The 16,963-nt window shown below is 37.2% G+C and overlaps 1 protein-coding gene across 1 annotated transcript in view; it reads right to left on the bottom strand.

Annotated features, from left to right (window-relative positions):
* The window catches only part of LOC105443983 (protein unc-80 homolog), a 38,042-nt gene extending 22,291 nt beyond the window's left edge, over positions 1 to 15,751 (bottom strand). Inside the window, exons 1-4 of the mRNA XM_030982590.1 lie at positions 15,217 to 15,751; positions 13,480 to 13,528; positions 2,958 to 5,915; positions 2,200 to 2,379 (exon numbers count right to left, since the gene is read on the bottom strand). Coding sequence (XP_030838450.1) covers positions 2,200 to 2,379; positions 2,958 to 5,915; positions 13,480 to 13,528; positions 15,217 to 15,308 — 3,279 coding nt within the window. The 5' untranslated portion in view covers positions 15,309 to 15,751. The remainder of the gene's footprint in view (positions 1 to 2,199; positions 2,380 to 2,957; positions 5,916 to 13,479; positions 13,529 to 15,216) is intronic.
* Positions 15,752 to 16,963: the final 1,212 nt, after the last annotated feature.

The raw sequence follows: 16,963 nt of genomic DNA, 5'->3' as shown, positions 1-16,963 counted from the left end.
AAAAGGCCGCATGCACGCTACCATTATATTGCTTTGTACACGCGAGCGCGCTATCGATTGGCTGCTTAATTCACGCGAGCGAGCCACAGCTTAGCTGCTTTATGCAGGCATGCTCGCATTCGTAATAGCAGTTATTGTTTATGCTCATTGTACTGTGCTGAGTGCTTTGCACATGCTTTTAATCGCACCATCAGATTATAAGATTATCTCAAATAAACTTGGCACAGGGGGGATTTGTGGCTTAGCACAATGGGGATTAGCCCTGCGGCACTGGGCTGTATTCATTATGGCAGGATAAGAGTTAATGAAGTAATATAGAGTTATTCTTTTGGATGATTATATACACTGTATAGAATCGTGTTGGTATAAAGTAAAAAAAATGGTCAGAACTGGTGATATATCCATTGCCTGTGCATCTTTTCACACCCTTCCGCCTATATGGACACGATGACATGTGCACATGTACAAAAGTAGAACACTTGTTGTAGAAGAAATTAAAATGTCATAGAACATGAACAACATTCAGTTTTCGGTACAGTTTCTGAAATACGTAACATTACATGTACATCACGATGTCTTATACCACTTTCTGGTGAGTTCCACTTTTCATTTTTACCCCTTGTAATCACAGAGTTAAACTGCCATGATAACAATAGCTGAAATGTCAAGCAGTTTTGTGATTCAGAGTTACTTTATCTGGAACTTGTGAATAAAAAGGCTTCCCAAAATTTACGACTTTCAAATCTGTGTATGCATTGGGACATTTTTGTGCACAGCAATCTCTGTTTTAACTCTTTATATGCTTTTGGACGTTACATTTCATACACATCATAAGTGTGATAAAAGTCAACTGTGGCACTTCAATGCTTGTTCCATTTGTCTACCACGACAGGCAAAGAGTTACACGTACATGTCACCTCAACCTGCCAATCCGTTAAACATGTAAAATGTTTTATTTAGTTTCAGCATCTTTTAGATAGTTCATAGCGCTGTTTCTGGGTGAGGCTTTGATGTTTCGCTCAAAAAAAAGTGATAGAAGACATCTACAGGTCAAACAGAACAATCCTCACGCATTTTGTTATGCCTACACCAAGCTAAATAAAGCATGACAACTTACATGCAATATATTACAAGAATAGGTGAATAATCGAAATGGTCGAACCAGTTTGCAAGAGGCAAATCGAAAATGCACCAGATGGCTACGTGTGCCATCTTGAAATTTCAGTCGACTCCAATAGATGGTAGATTTCTAGTAACTGGAACAAGAGACGCATTCATTTAGTTGCAATCATTCGCATTCTGAGAATATAAGAGTAACTTTCAACATGGTTATATAATAAAAATAGGGATGTCCATTCAGAATAATGCAGCATTCTCGTAATAAATGCCGGTGCTCCCAATTAAACAATCCTTAAATTTCCTTCTCTCCACTTTCCATTTATTTGAATCGCTTAGGTTTGATTGTCAATTAGTAAAAAATGTATTTGTCTATTTGAAGTAGGGTTAAGATAGTTATCATCAAAACTAAAAACACTAACAATTTCACGTTTCAGATATATTCCCCTTTAATATTACCCTACTGCTGAATAAATAGCCCCATAGGTATTCAACTCGGAATACATTTCCTTTCCCTCCCTTCATTTAGGCACCATTTTAACCACATAGATTATGGGTAAGGTTCATAAAAAGAGAGCAGAAAAACAGGGTGCCATTAGGTGGCATAGCTTTGGACACACAGGGGACATAAAAGGGTGGGTACTTTGTTGAAAATAACTTCATAAAACCATTAAAAAGAAAGTAAATTTAGGAAAGGTTCCCACACAAACCACATTTTAAAGGGGTCAACAAGGAAAAGAACCATTACAATATCTAGGACAATTTGAGAACGTTACCTGATCGAGAGGTTTTCATCGTTTGGACAATCAAAAGTCTACTAAACAAACTGTGCAGAACTACGTAAAAGAGCTAAAGCGAGACTACGTTTTTGCACGTGAAGGGGGAAGCACTAGTTGTAGCACGGTACATGATATTGCAGATCCGGGGATCTTCTTGGGGCAAGGTGGGAGACTATATAAACAAAAGGAGAAGAAAACGAAAGTCCTCTCATCCATCGTTTGAGTGATTTCTGAGTCCAACTTGGGTCATGCATTGGACAGAATGCGTGTGAATCCTCTGTTGCTATACCTTCTCGCCTTCTACCTTGATCACGGGTATCTTGGGCTGCTGAGGACTTGGCCTTTCACCTTTCTTGATGACGCTGAACTCGAGGAGGGTGTCGATGATGTTGAGCGCAACATCACACACACGAGCGCTGGTCTCCTTGGTGACGATTGTGTGCAGGGCCTTCACTATCACAGAGAAATTCAAGTGCCCATTTTCCTGGAAGAAATTTAGTAAAGCTACATGAGTTTCCTTTTTCTAATGATCTCTTTGTTTTCCTATCAAATGAAAATTCAGCCTGAAAATCAACTAGTTTTGAGTGAAGGTGGATAATTTATTGTGGCATGTTGAATTTTCGAGAAAAGAAGATTAAAAACAAGAAAAATTTGAAATTTGAAAATAAATATCAGTGGATATGGAAATCAGAGCCCTATTACTACAATATGCTTGAAATAAGCCCCTTGAGTATTTATAGTTGTTCAAGTTTAGGTTAAAATTTATTCCACTCATTAAATAAACACATTTACCAAAATAACAATACAGACAACAAATAACACTGCATGATGAGGAGAAAGCTTATTAAGAGGAAAGAGTAAAAAAAAAAAAAAAAAAAAGTTATGATACAGATGAGGAGGAAAAACCTTGAACAAACATAACAATATATAAATACAGAGAAAACAAAGCATAGTTGTGCAATTTGCTGTAACTAATTACATTATCTTTGGCATAGTACATGTATTCTCAAAGTGTATGGTTTTTACTGATATGAGGATAAATGACAAAGTATGTGTCCTTACCTGGATATAGTATGTGGAACCAGGTGCCTCAGCAACTTCCTGCTCTTCTTGCGTGGTGTAGTTCACAAAGGTATCTGATGCGCTCCGGGGCAGCGTGGATGCAGGGATGTTCAGAGTGGTCTTCTGGCTCCCTGGACAATCGCTTCCAGATGCTGAGCAGTTTTCTGCAGGCTTGAATGGATTCTTAATGGTGTCCCTTGTTGGGGGCACAAGCAAGGCACAGGTCTCTGTTGGTTCCTCCATGTCATGATCATCGTCCGAGGGCGGTGGGTAATCAGGGTTGGAGTGAGGATTGTTATTGTTGTGCATTGTTGGCATCTCCCAGTCGCTCAAATCCTCCAGTTCATCCTGAACAACCATTGCTTTGACTAGCTTTGGTTGCTCCCTCTTTGGCGGAGAGAGCTTTGGAGGGGAGGAAAACGGAGGAGGAGTGATTGGAGGGGGCCCTGTCAATGGTAGAGCAGGTGGCTTCGCACTTGGTGATAACGGAAGAGGAGGAATCGCCAACTTTGGTAGGGTTTTGGTTTCACAGTCTGACTGAATCATTGTTCCATTTGATAATCTCTTTGGAGGTTCTATGATGGTGGCCATTTGTGGTTCTAGGTCGGCGTTGTTCCAGTCTGGAACTTGCAAGATTTGTGCATTTGGTCCGTGTAGCTGCATGGGTTTCCGGTCTTGAATGCCACCTGCTTCTTTAATCATCCTCTTGGCATGAACTGCAGGGGCAGATCCATGTCCAGCAGGGGTTGGTGGTAAAGGAGACGAGGATGGTGAGCCAGGTGTGACTGTTGTTACAAACCTTGGAGAAGGAGAGCGAGGCAGAGCTGACGCCTTGGACCTCGGATTCGACACCAAGACAGGAGCTTTCAGGGTAGGCTTTGGTAGAGAGTTGATTCCTGGGGATGAGGATGGTGGTGGCAAGACCGAAGTTCGTTGTCTATCATAACTGGCTGTCAGCATGGTAGGAGAGTTTCCTGAAGTTTGCTTTGCAGTAAGTACTAGGGGTTTGGTAATGTCCAGAGTTGCAGCAGAAGCTGTGAATGCAATGTTAGTTTGTAGAGGCTTTACCAAGGAATCGGTCATTTCATTTTCATTTGAATTGCAGTTTGGAGAATTGTCCTGATTATGCTCTCCCACCTTCAACAGTGATGGAAGAGTCTTCAGGTGGATGACTTTAATCTTGAACTCAAGGGGTTCTCTTCTGGGAATGGTAAAGCTTGAATTCTTCACTACTTCTTCAGGGGATGGAATGAGAGGTTTGGTATCGCCTGTGGTCTCCTCCAGATTGCTGGGATTGTCCACCTTTGTTTCTTCATTTTCTTCTTGGATTAATTTGGGCACAAGAGTGCAGCCTGCTTTAGAGGGCCGCGCGACCTTTCTGTACTTTCCAGCACGGATCATGTCATGGGGATTCTTTCTTTCACCGCTATTTTTCCTTTCCAGGGAACTCTTTCGCTCAAGAATGTTTCTCCTTTGGGGAGGAAGGGCAGATGGGCACTGGTCCTCCAACTTGATCTTCTTTGGTGAACCTGTGAAGGTCTGAGTTTCTCTTGGACGTACTTCAGAAGCCCTGTATCCTTGGGATGATCCCATGTATGCAGCTGGTACTGAGAATTTCTTGGGCGGAGGACCTGGAGCGGGGTTGAAGAGCGACACAGTGATTTGTGGTATCGGAGAGGAATTGCTCCTCTGTCGCACCCTTTCTGCAGCTATGGTTTCATCAGCTATCTGCCGTAACCGTGTCAGGATGTAGGTGAGAGCCCAGTGGATACCATCTTCTGACCAGTGAGGGCTGAAGAGACATCGGAGAACAGCAACGTCAAAGAGCGTTGCAGAGCATACATCATTTAGTCTCTGTGGAAAACGACGTTTCAACATTTCAGGTGGGGGAGAAGGAGGGGAAGGAAACACTCCTTTTGAAGGGTCATCGTAAGTTTCATCCTCAATTTTGCTGCTGCTGTTACTGCCTGACAATTCAAGAGACTGTGGACGTGACTTCCTTGAAGGAGGTGGGGTAAAATCTACAGGAGTGCACAAGGGAGCAATCTTCATTGCAACTTTGGGATCTGAGTCCTTTCTGTTTTGCATGGCACGAAGACCATCTTGTAGTTGGGCATAATTGAATCCTGAGGATACCTTGAGATTCCCACAGCTACAAGCCTGATTCCCAGTGACAGGAGTATTACACATCTCACAGAATATCTCCAAGCTAACAGAAGGCACATCAGCAGGAGTACTTAGTCGGCTCACCTCTGAAATGTCTGCCAGGGGAACAATCCGACGTTGCCTCTCCTCCTGCTTTTCCTCCTTTTTCTCCTCCACAGGTTCCTTCTCCTCATCCTTCTTCTCTTCTTTAACTTCCTCAATGACTTCCTCCTTCTTTTCCTCAACCTCATCTATCTTATTCTCTATTTTTGGTGCCACTTTGTTCATAACAGGACTCACTTTCTTAGGATTATGCCTTCTTCCTACCCTAATGATGCGTCTTGGCTTCACCAAACCCGACATGCTCTGTATATCAGGTTGTTTGTGATCCCACAAGGCACGCCAGAGTTTCAGACCAGTCTCCAACCTGAAAGTCAAGTCTGATTCCTTGATGCTGTAGACCAGCGGCGCAAAGAGATACACAAACAGCTGAAGTGTGGTGAGAGGGTGCTCAAGAGCTACATCGTTTTTGGCGTCACACTGGTTATCCTCAGCTGCAGCGGTTGCCTGTGCACACTCATCTGGAGCGTCAAGAAGAATCCAGTGCAAGGTGTACAGGAGCTTGGTTTCTCCCACTCCTAGCTTGTCTGCATGCCCTAGCTTGGCTCGGTTGGTGAGTAGAGCAGCGCAGCAGTGCATGAGATGAGGAAGGGAAGCCTGTATGAGCTGCCATCTTGAGATACTAGCGATGGCATCAGAGAGACTTGGTGAAAGGCCATGCACTTTGTTCTCCACCAGAACACGCTCAAAGGACTGAAAAGAAAGACAAAAGAAACTACATTACCAAACAAAACAGGTGTCCATGTTTTACACAAAAGAAAAAAATTATATATAAAACAGGCGTACTCTCATTCTAGTTAAAGCCTATTTGCACTAGTTTTGCCAGGAGTGATTAGACCTCCCTGTGTGGTCACTGACAGGTGGTTATTTCATCATAATTAACAAAAGAAAAAGGGAATCATGGGGGACCAACGGGTACCGCTTAGGCATTGTTTGATATGTAGAGGGTGCAAGTAGCTACAAGTAGTGCAGTCCCGCTTTAAGATCTAATGACAGTCAACTGTCCACAATTTCTTATGTAAATGGTCAGTCTTGTTTTTTTTCTTTTATATAAACTATTCTGTAGAAATGTCAAATAAGATTTATTGTTCATTTGTATATATATATATATATATATAGCACTTCACACTGAACCTATTTTTCATGTAGCACTTTAAACGGAACCTTATAATTGTAAGTTCAGAAGAGATCTAATGCCCAGCGCACACTAAAAAATACTTCTGCGACCTGATTTCCATAAACAGTGATTATATTACATTTGGAAATCCAAACAAACATCATCTTCCCAATTTAGATTCTGTATGATGATAACAATACTACCAACTGGAATTTTAGTGCATTTAAGTCTTCTAGTCAGAATTAAAGCCAATTAAATCAGCTTCAAAGTGTATACACTCGCATTAATTGTCTTACGTCACTATATTTCTGTTCCATTTTAGCTTTCCTTCTCCAAAGCTTGAAATCCCTTGAAATTTGGATTTTATTAGGCAAACAACTAGTATACAGATCATTGATTATTAAGATTTTAAAAGTTTGACTGTTCATGTTAATTGCTATTGCTGATTCTCACAAAACAGATCGTAGTCAGATTGTATAGTGTGCGTTGGGCTTTACTTGTGAATCAGCAGCACTTGGTTTTTATCATTGGTACCAACAAATAACAGTCAGAACTAATTAGAGTCAACATTTCTTGGAATTTGTTGAAAATGTCGGCATTTACCTTTAACCTTGAACAATATAACATAACATTTGAATTTATGAATTGAATTATCTGCCTCAATAGTTATGCAGGCATAAAGCAGAGGTCCATATCTTTCATGAATTTTAATTCAGTACAAGTTGATTTGACACATAATATTTCCATTTTTTTGTAATCATACAACTTTTGTGTATACAACTGAATAGACGAGATAAAGAAAGCAGAGATCAAAGTCATTTGAAAATATAAAAAAAAACAGAACAGAGGAGTAAGTCAAGAGGGAAGGGTGGGAATGGGAGAAAAACACACATGGCATAGGACAAAAGCAGTAGAAAGAGACTAAAACATGATTAAAGGAGAGAGAGAGAGAGAGAGAGAGAGAGCAAGAGAGAGAGAGAGACGGAGGGAGACACAATATGAGAGAGGAGATAGGAAGGGAGACACAGACACAGACAGAAGAGACAGAGAGAGGAGAGAGAGGAAGAAATCAGGACAAAAGTAATCATACAGAAGAGGAGAGCAAAATGAAGGAAAGAGAAAGAAAATGAGAACTCAATAGGAAAGTAATGGAGAGAGAGAAAGAGAGAGGGAGAGAGATAGATAGAGAGAGAGAGAGATAGAGAGAGAGAGAGGGAGAGGGAGAGAGAGAGAGAGAGAGAGAGACAAAATGAGAACAGAAGAAAAACATCAAGGAAGACAAAATCAATCATACAAATTGGGGAAGAGAATAGAAGAAGAGAGAGTGGGCATATGAGAACCCATAGACAAGCAAATGGAGAGAGAAAGAAAGAGAGAGAAAGAGAGAGAGAGAGATACACAAACACACACACACACATTACATCACCTGAGCTCTACACCGCTTACACAAAATTTTCTCAAGAACTATAAATCATCACATGAGGTGAGTTTGGCTAGCATCCTTAACAAGACTCATTAAATATTCCAACCGGTAAGAGGTAGACGTTATATGCACCCTGCTGCAAGGGTGATTGAAATGCCATGAACGTGTGGCTTTCTCCGCATAATGTGCATATAACCCTTCATATATATATATATATATATATATACATACAACGCTCGGTATTCCCCAGTGCAACATATCATCATCTATAATATGTTGATTCGAAACATATATCTGAGTAGTATTCTTTGATGCAAAATAATATCTGTTGTTAACTCTATGTTCTGTGCTCTAATATACATGTACACATGTAGATGATTATCATCTATGTCGATATAAAACACACCTGAGAAGTATTCTTCAATGAAACATACATACATATATTACATGCTGATATAAAACATATGTGAGAAGTATTCTTCATAGCAACATATTATCATCAAAAACATAATTGCAACGAGGGGTAATTTATAGATACTATTTTATAACAAAGTAGAAATGTACAATCTTATGCTTTTGGTTTAATTTTGCAGTAGGTCGCAGTTATTACGTCATTTGTTTTAGGCGTTTCATGTACCTCATTTACCTACTTTGTATTGCATGAGTTATAATTTATTTAGAAAAGTGCTGTATTATGTTTCATATATCTAAATCTTTGGGTGTTAATTATGGTACATTATATTACTATATGCATTATGTCATGTTATTACTAAAAGAAAAAAAGAGTGTTTCTGCTGGATATAATTTTCCTTCTGTTTTGCTATAAACACTGCATTGTAAATTGATTTATACGGTATATGTTTACAGAATATTGATATGTTACATTACATTGTAAATTGATTATATGTTTATAAACAGAATATCATATCAATGAAGTTTAATAAATACAATACAATACATGTTGTCATAAAACATATATATGAGAAGTATTCTTCAATGCAACATATCAACTATGACAGCTTATAATAAAATATATATCTGATAAGTTTCCTTCATGCAACAATAACATCATCTTTATTATGTGTTAAAAAATATCGGTGAAATATTCTTTAATGCAATATGTTATTTATAAAAATATGTTGATAAAAAAACACAAGATCAGAGAAGTATTATTCAAGCAACAAAGACTTAAGTTAATAGTTTTCAGATTTAGAATTTAAAATGGTTCTATTATAATCTTCAAAAGAAGACTGCAAATCATATGACTTTTACAACCTGTTATTGCCTTTCTGGACAAAGGCCTAAGCATGATGATATGGTGCTAACACTGATCCCTGGCTTGTAATAATATGAATTTTAACTATACATTTATTATTAGTAATTATCGCAAGTTAATCATTAGATTAACATTGTTGTAATTTCATGAATGTTGAATTGATATAGTATCAATATTAAAGGGATCGTTTAACAATGTTAAATCTGAGATGCACGGCCCTACGTGTTATCAGTGTCTGTGGTATATAGTGTTATATTGAGGCCCTAAAAAAATTGCGCTTCAAAATCATCAAGAAGTGTCTCAAAAAGTAAGAACCTTTGAGTGACCGGTTTTACCATACTCGTTTTCCCCAATAGACTGTAGTGTTATGAAAACACAAAATTTCGATTTTCAATCATAAATATCACGGGGTTCCTGACTGACCAAGTTTTATTCAAGGTTTATAATTATCATTGCAGCATAAGCTAAATCAAGGATTTTTTTAAAGGATCTAAGACAAAGTTACCGGATCCCTTTAAAGGAAAATCCACCTTAATAGAAGACTGCACTATAAGAAAGTAGGAAAATCAGACTGGTGAAAGTTTGATTGAATTTGGACCGAGTTTGAATGAATTTGGATAAAGTTACGAAAATTATATGAAATTGTGAAACTTAGTGTAATCACTATACATAATATATGGGGACTTCAAATTGGCTGAATCTGTAATTTCAATCTGATGTAGTGCCGGACAACTTTTTTATTTGTTTCAAAATTACTAAAATGTCAATTTCTCAAAACGATTAAAGAATATCTTTTGTTTTTTGAGAACCTTCAATAATCTGTAATGTAATGCACCAAGGAAGAAGTCAATCAGGCGAAAAACAGAAATTAATGATATTCTTGTAAACGAGCAAGAGACTTTTCTGTGACTACATCACAATCCACTGACCAAATTGCTAATTTGAGATTTGCATAGAATTAGTGTTCTGTTCTGTTCCTCTCATTTCATCCATTTCATACAACGAAAATTATTACCGAAAAAAGTTGGATTGGCCTTTAATCCAATGTTATTTATGAGCACTAAATGTATGTAGCGCTATGAATATTTAGATGATGTAGAACTAATCACTAGTTAATTATGAGCACTAGGCTTACAAGTAATGGTATGAATGTTCAGATGAGTTCTTATGGTATGGATGTTGAGATGATCTCTTTAATGCCTGGTTATTTATGAGCACAAATATTGTAAAGCTATGAATATTGGGATCATGTCGTTCTAATAACTAGTTCATTATAAACACTAGACTTACAAGTAATGGTATGAATGTTCAGATGATATAAAGTAATCATTGGTTAATATTACGAGCCCTCACAGCTTATAATAGTATGGATGTTGAGATGATCCCTTTCATCTCTGTTAAATTATGAGCACAAATGTTTGTAATGCTATGAATATTGAGTTTATATCATTCTTATCACTAGTTGATTATGAGCACTAGGCCTACCAGTAATATTATGAATGCTCACATGATATAGTAATCACTGTTTAATACCATGAGCACTGGCAGTTTGTTATGGTATGAATGTTGAGATGATCCCTTAAAACCCTGGTTATTAATGAGCACTAAAGTCTTGTAATGCTATGAATATTGAGTTTATATCATTCTTATCACTAGTTGATTATGAGCACTAGGCCTACCAGTAATATTATGAATGCTCACATGATATAGTAATCACTGTTTAATACCATGAGCACTGGCAGTTTGTTATGGTATGAATGTTGAGATGATCCCTTATATCCCTGGTTATTTATGAGCACTAAAGTCTTGTAATGTTATAAATATTGAGTTCATATTGTTCCAATCCCTATTCCCTAGTTGATTATAAGAACTATGTTTACAAGTAATGGTATGAATGCTCACATGATATAGTAATCACTGTTTAATACCATGAGCACTAGCAGTTTGTTATGGTATGGATGTTGAGTTGATCCCTTAAAATCCCTGGTTCATTATGGGTGACACGACATTTGCTCCTGCGACAATTGCTCCGGGCTTTATTTCGTCTAAGATGTAGGGTTAGGGTTAGGGTTTCAATAGGGTTTTATGTTAGGTTTAGGGTTAGGTTTAGGGTAGGGTATAGTGTTGAATCCAGGGTTGAAGTTAGCCATTCGATTAGTGTATGAAATTTACAGCGGAGCAATTGTCGCCGGAGCAAATGTCATGGATTCTCATTATGAGCACAACATGTTTGGAATGCTATAATATTGAGATCATGTAGACCTAATCACTACTTAGTTATGAGAACTAGACTTACAACAAGTAATGGTATGAATGCTAAGATGATATATAGTAATCACAGGCTAATATTATGAGCACTAGCGGCTTGCAATTGTATGGATGTTGAGATGATCCCTTTAATCCCATGTTAAAATTGCATATGAGCACTAAAAGCTTGTAATGCTTCAAAAGGTTAGATGATAAAGTATTAATACTTATCCCTGAATAGTAATAAGCACTAAAGGCTCATAATATGATATCGAACATTCAGATGATACTAACATTATTCACTGGCTATCAGGCTTGTATGCATGTTGAGATGATATAGTAATAATACTTATCCCTGATTAATTATGAGCACTAATGGAAGTTTATACTATCTAATGTTCAGATGATATTAATATTAATCACAGGGCTAGAAGGCTTATAATGAATGTTTGGATGAGATACTACTGATATTAATCACTGGTTAATTATGAGTACTAAAGGCCTGCGATGCTATGAATGTTGAATGGTTTTCCAAAGCCTGACCTTCAGCGTTACAACCTGACAATTCAATTCATGTAGGATGATGCTGATTGACAGCTAAAATGATATTGCCATGCCCATGCATTGCAGGCTCGTCAACTTTTAAACACATGGTCACGCACTAATAATATTGATGGTACTTTATGAAGGTTACTGTGTGATGTTTAGAGCCAGAAGCGGTTCACTCTGTGTTAAAAGATATGAGGGTTACTGCCTTTCTGGTTCCAAACATGCGATGTATTTCTGGTCTTACATTCTAAAAACCCAAACTGTTAAATAACCATTTAAAGGGGCTGAGGAGTGACAGTGTTTTAATGGAGAAAAATCCAAAAAATCTAAACTAGAAATATTGACTCCAGCATGTTAAAATTCTTAGATCTAAGTACTACTTTGAAAACCCTCACACCCCTCATCCAATATAAATGATAATTTAGCATTTTAGTTTTTTCTATATCATATAACCTGAATTACTTTTCAAAACATTTACTCATCAGTATCATTTTCATACACATGAAATTATGAGTTGAGTATTACTAGGAGTATCACATTATTGTAAATTGTTACCTTTGCAATCTTCCATTTGGCCAAATAGACAATAGATGGTATTCATTGAATAAAATCTTTAAATCAAACTAAATCAACAGTTCTATTTTAATGTTGTGTTCTGTGACTAAATCCACAGCACATACAATAAAAGTAAATACCGCTTTCAGTTTTGGGAAAAAAGATCTAGCACTTGGTAGTCTGAAACAACAGTACATGTGACCATGGAATGGTTGAGATCTGCTACCCAGAACATGGAAAATGTTAAAGTAGGTTTAATAATGACAATTGTTCCTTTAAAGGACCCCATCAAACCTTATAGCTTCTATTTTTTCCTATTTCTTACAATAGTTTCAACGGGTAAATAGAGCTACAATTAAATAGGAACATGTACATACACATGTAGATGTCTATACACTGCTTGCTAAAGTAGATATGAAGATAGCAAATTGGGCTAAGTACAAAACACAAAATCTACAAAGAATCAGATAAAATGTTTCAAATTGCAAAGGAATTTGCATGTTATACCAAAATCATTTTAAAAAACAGAAAAAACAGAAACAGCCCATATTAAATCAATTACACTGGAAGAATGCTTAATTACACATCTTCTTCAAGAAGCTGTATATGCACTTACACAATTCAAGTATAATTCAGATATAATTTATGACAAATGTTATTTGAATACAACAGATGTGCTGTATTTCAATATCAACAATTAATACTGGTTGCATTTTCTATTTACATCTGCACATAAAAGAGTACATATTTTTGTCCCAAAACTCCTAAACAAATGAGTGTAAGGCTGAAGGTCTTCTATTATAAACACATCAATTGATCACTGGCTTTTGTACATTCAAAAACATCTGATTGAATACTTACAGAGTTGCGATGCGATAAACATATTACACAGTAATATAATTCAGTCTAACATATTCCTGGCCACTCCTTGGTTTTTATCAGTAAAAAGAGAAATCTGGAGGGAAGGTTCAAAAATATTTCACAACAGGAAAATAGGAAAATGTCATCATCACAATGAAACTAAATTGTTTGTCCCTCTTTTTACTCATTTTAAAATCAATTTTCATGACAAAACGATTCTTGTACTCACCACACAGCTTGCTTCGTAGATTCTTGTTAACTTGGGCCGGATAAAAGGGCTGTTTATGAAGGGAAAAAAAGAAAGTGGAAAAACATTTATTATGGTAAACAAGAAACTACAAATATGAGTCAATATAATGAATCTATTTTGGATGGGAGTATAAAAAAAAAATGATATCAATGCCATGGAAATTTAACTCTGATTGAACTATTTATCTGCTTCTGTTGAATCACAGAACAGGCAGTAATGGACGGCCACAGTTGACGCTTTGCACACCTACTACACATGTACAGCATAGTATACATGGAGGTTAATGACTTCAATCCATAGCAGACAAAGAGTTAACACTAACTCTATTTTTTTTCTCGTTTGATGTCCAGTGAATATCAGTACGGTTTTAAACATTTCATTAATCACCTACTAGCAGGTTGATTATTTTAAATTACCCGAAAATTAAAATGAACTACCACTCCTCAAAAAATATATGTATTCAAATAAGTACATTTAATATAGCTACAAACAAGACAAATGTCAACTATTGTCTAGATCATTTTCTTTCCAGTAATCAGGTTCAAAGGAAATCCAACCTTAATAGCACACAAATCTAATAGAAAGCAGAAAAACCAGAGAAGCAGAACGGCGAAAGTTTGAATGACATCAGACAAAAGATAAGAAAGTTATGATTTTTTAACTTTTTAATCTCTAACAATTTTCTATTCTACTTCCTTTCAAATTTTAGTTATCCTCAAAGGAGCAAGATATGCTATGTATCACTATGTCTTTTCAAACTATTGAATGAACCAACATTTCAATTTAACAGTCCTCGTAATCCACGTCTTCTTCATGGCCATCATCATCATTATCACCATCATCATTATCATCATCACCATCATCACCATCTTCTTCATGGCCATCATCATCATCATCATCATCATCATCATCATCATCATCATCATCATCATCATCATCATCCTCCTCAATTTTTCATTTCAGTTTATTTATTTAATTTCTACATCATGATAAAAACTAAATTATACAATCTTCAATACAAACATATAATTATAGTGATATATAATATGATAATCACTTTTCATCATTATCGTCAACATGATTATCATCATCATCATTACTGTCCATCATCATCGTCATCCTCCTCAAATATGATCATCACTTTACATCATTATCATAATCATCACCACACGTCCATTGAGCATCATCATAGTCATCATCATAGCCATCATCATCATCATCATCATCATCATTGGCGTATCCAGGGGGTGGTTTGGGTGTTCACACCCCCCCCCCCCCCCCCCAGGCCAAACAGGGAGTGTATTAGAATTTTTAAGATACGCTTTATCTGTGCTTTATGGCCCTCTCCCCTCCTGGGAAAAAAGGAGTGTTCACTCCCCCTCCCCCCCCCCCCCCCCCGCACCCCACCCCAAAAAAGTTGTGCACACCCCCCTCCCCTCCCCCCTTCCTCATCATCACCATCACCACCACGATCATCATCATCATCATCATCATCACCACTGCCATCAACATCCACAATATTTCACCTGCGTCACTATTTTCTCAGCTCAGCAGCATATTGCACCGTCTCCACCACCAGCGTGCCGCTGCCCTTTTTCATTCTGCCCATGTGCACATACCGGTATCAAAGTCATTCAAGAATAAAAGAATATTGGGAATCAAAAGATCGGAAATCATGGATGACATTAAGAAAATTTGGGTCGCAAAATAACTCACCTCGTCTGTCTCCACAGGAATATTTGAATAGGCAGTGGGATCTGCCTCGCAGAATCTTTGGGATCTTCCCCGGACTTCTTTCGTTTCACCATCTTTACGATCTCAGAATAAGAACAACAACTCGATAAATGACTATTCCAGGACCTTTGATTGTGCTGACATGGCCATCAAATTTACTCGCTACCAGCAGTAAGAAATACCCTGATTTACTCGATGAAACATTATATAAACCGGTAAAGAGACGAAGTCGGCTCCACCGTGTTTAGCTTAGCACAAATAGATCAATATTCCTCCCAGAGCTTTGGCGCGGTGATGGCCGTGGCTGCCCCTTTTAAAACCTGTTGTCCGCATCAAGTACCGGTCCAAAACTCCAGCCGACTTCGCGATAGAGATGCACTCCGCTGCTCCGGTGCACAATGCGGCAGAAAATGAAAACAGCACACAGGTCATCGCATCAGCTGATCGTACGAGCACTGCGCATGCTCCGAAAATGAAGATGTTTATCTGAGGGAGATGATGCGAAAATGTAGAATCTTTGAAATTCATTAAATTCTTTATTTTTGTTCGTGGATGCATTAATTTGTTTAATCATGTTATCTTAAACCTTTTTCCCATTATAATCAGTACAACAGTATTGTTTCTCATAGCTGATTAGTGTTTTTATCTTCTCGTATCAAACCCCAATAATTACCTATATACCTGAATATCTTACATACGTCTTCCTATAAGCCAGTTCACGGTTGCAGTCTGAGCATGAGCAGATCGATAAAGGTCATTGCAGAACAAATTTTGAAATACACGGAGACGAAATACTGGATACGTGCTCATGAAAGTTATGTAATTTTGTAAGTTTTGGATTTCATTAAGTGGTGAAATTAAAAATGCTCCATCGACTTGTTGGACTCCATGGAAGAACAGAGCCATTAGGTTAATGGCTCTGAAATGGACTATCCAACCGTTTTATCATTCTATCATTGTTATAAGTCTTTGATTATTGTGTTATTGTTTTTTTATGATGATTTTCGGAAATAAAACAAACAAACTAATACTTTTAAGAAAAAAAATGAAATTGTTTTTATTACAATCATATACACCTCATTGAATTATATGCCGTTGTTGCTTTTGCTTAATACAAGATCTTTCTCCGCTCGCTGACTTAAAATGTAATTTGATTATTATATTGTTCCTTCTCATGCTCGTTTTTAACGCGTATTTCTTTTTCCTTATCTTCTTGTCAACCCCACATGCAGCTCATCATTTAGTATTATTTTCTGTACCCTCGATCTCTCACTTCTTTTTGTCATTGTCTACCCTTTGTATTATGACCGTGTTCTTCTATCTTTGTCGTGTAAAGTATTGTCTTGTCCCTTTCTCGTCTCTGTTGGCATCCCCCTTTTTCTTTCGGCCCCTATTTTGTAGTTCCTTTTGTAGTTACAGATTAGTTAATTTAATTACTCATTATTCCTAAGTTTCATTTCTTTTACAAGCATTGCTTTTTAGGGGACCCCTCTGTTTCAAACATGTATTTCTTAAATTTGTTTTAAATGCTTATAATTGATTTGTAATGTTTTGTTGGATAAAATGAATAACATGAATAAATTTGAAATTGAAATTGAAAATCATTATTCATTCGTGCACCATCAATGCACTCCATGATACACAAGTGGAAGTATTCTTTGAAAAAGGGAAACAAAGGCTATTTATGTAGCACCTCCATCGCTGTAGGAGTGATTATTTCAAAATGTAC

This window comes from Strongylocentrotus purpuratus, unplaced genomic scaffold, assembly GCF_000002235.5.
Source record: "Strongylocentrotus purpuratus isolate Spur 01 unplaced genomic scaffold, Spur_5.0 spur5_scaffold_12, whole genome shotgun sequence".
Classification (NCBI taxonomy): Eukaryota; Metazoa; Echinodermata; class Echinoidea; order Camarodonta; family Strongylocentrotidae; genus Strongylocentrotus; species Strongylocentrotus purpuratus.
This window is presented reverse-complemented; position numbering and strand designations above follow the sequence as displayed.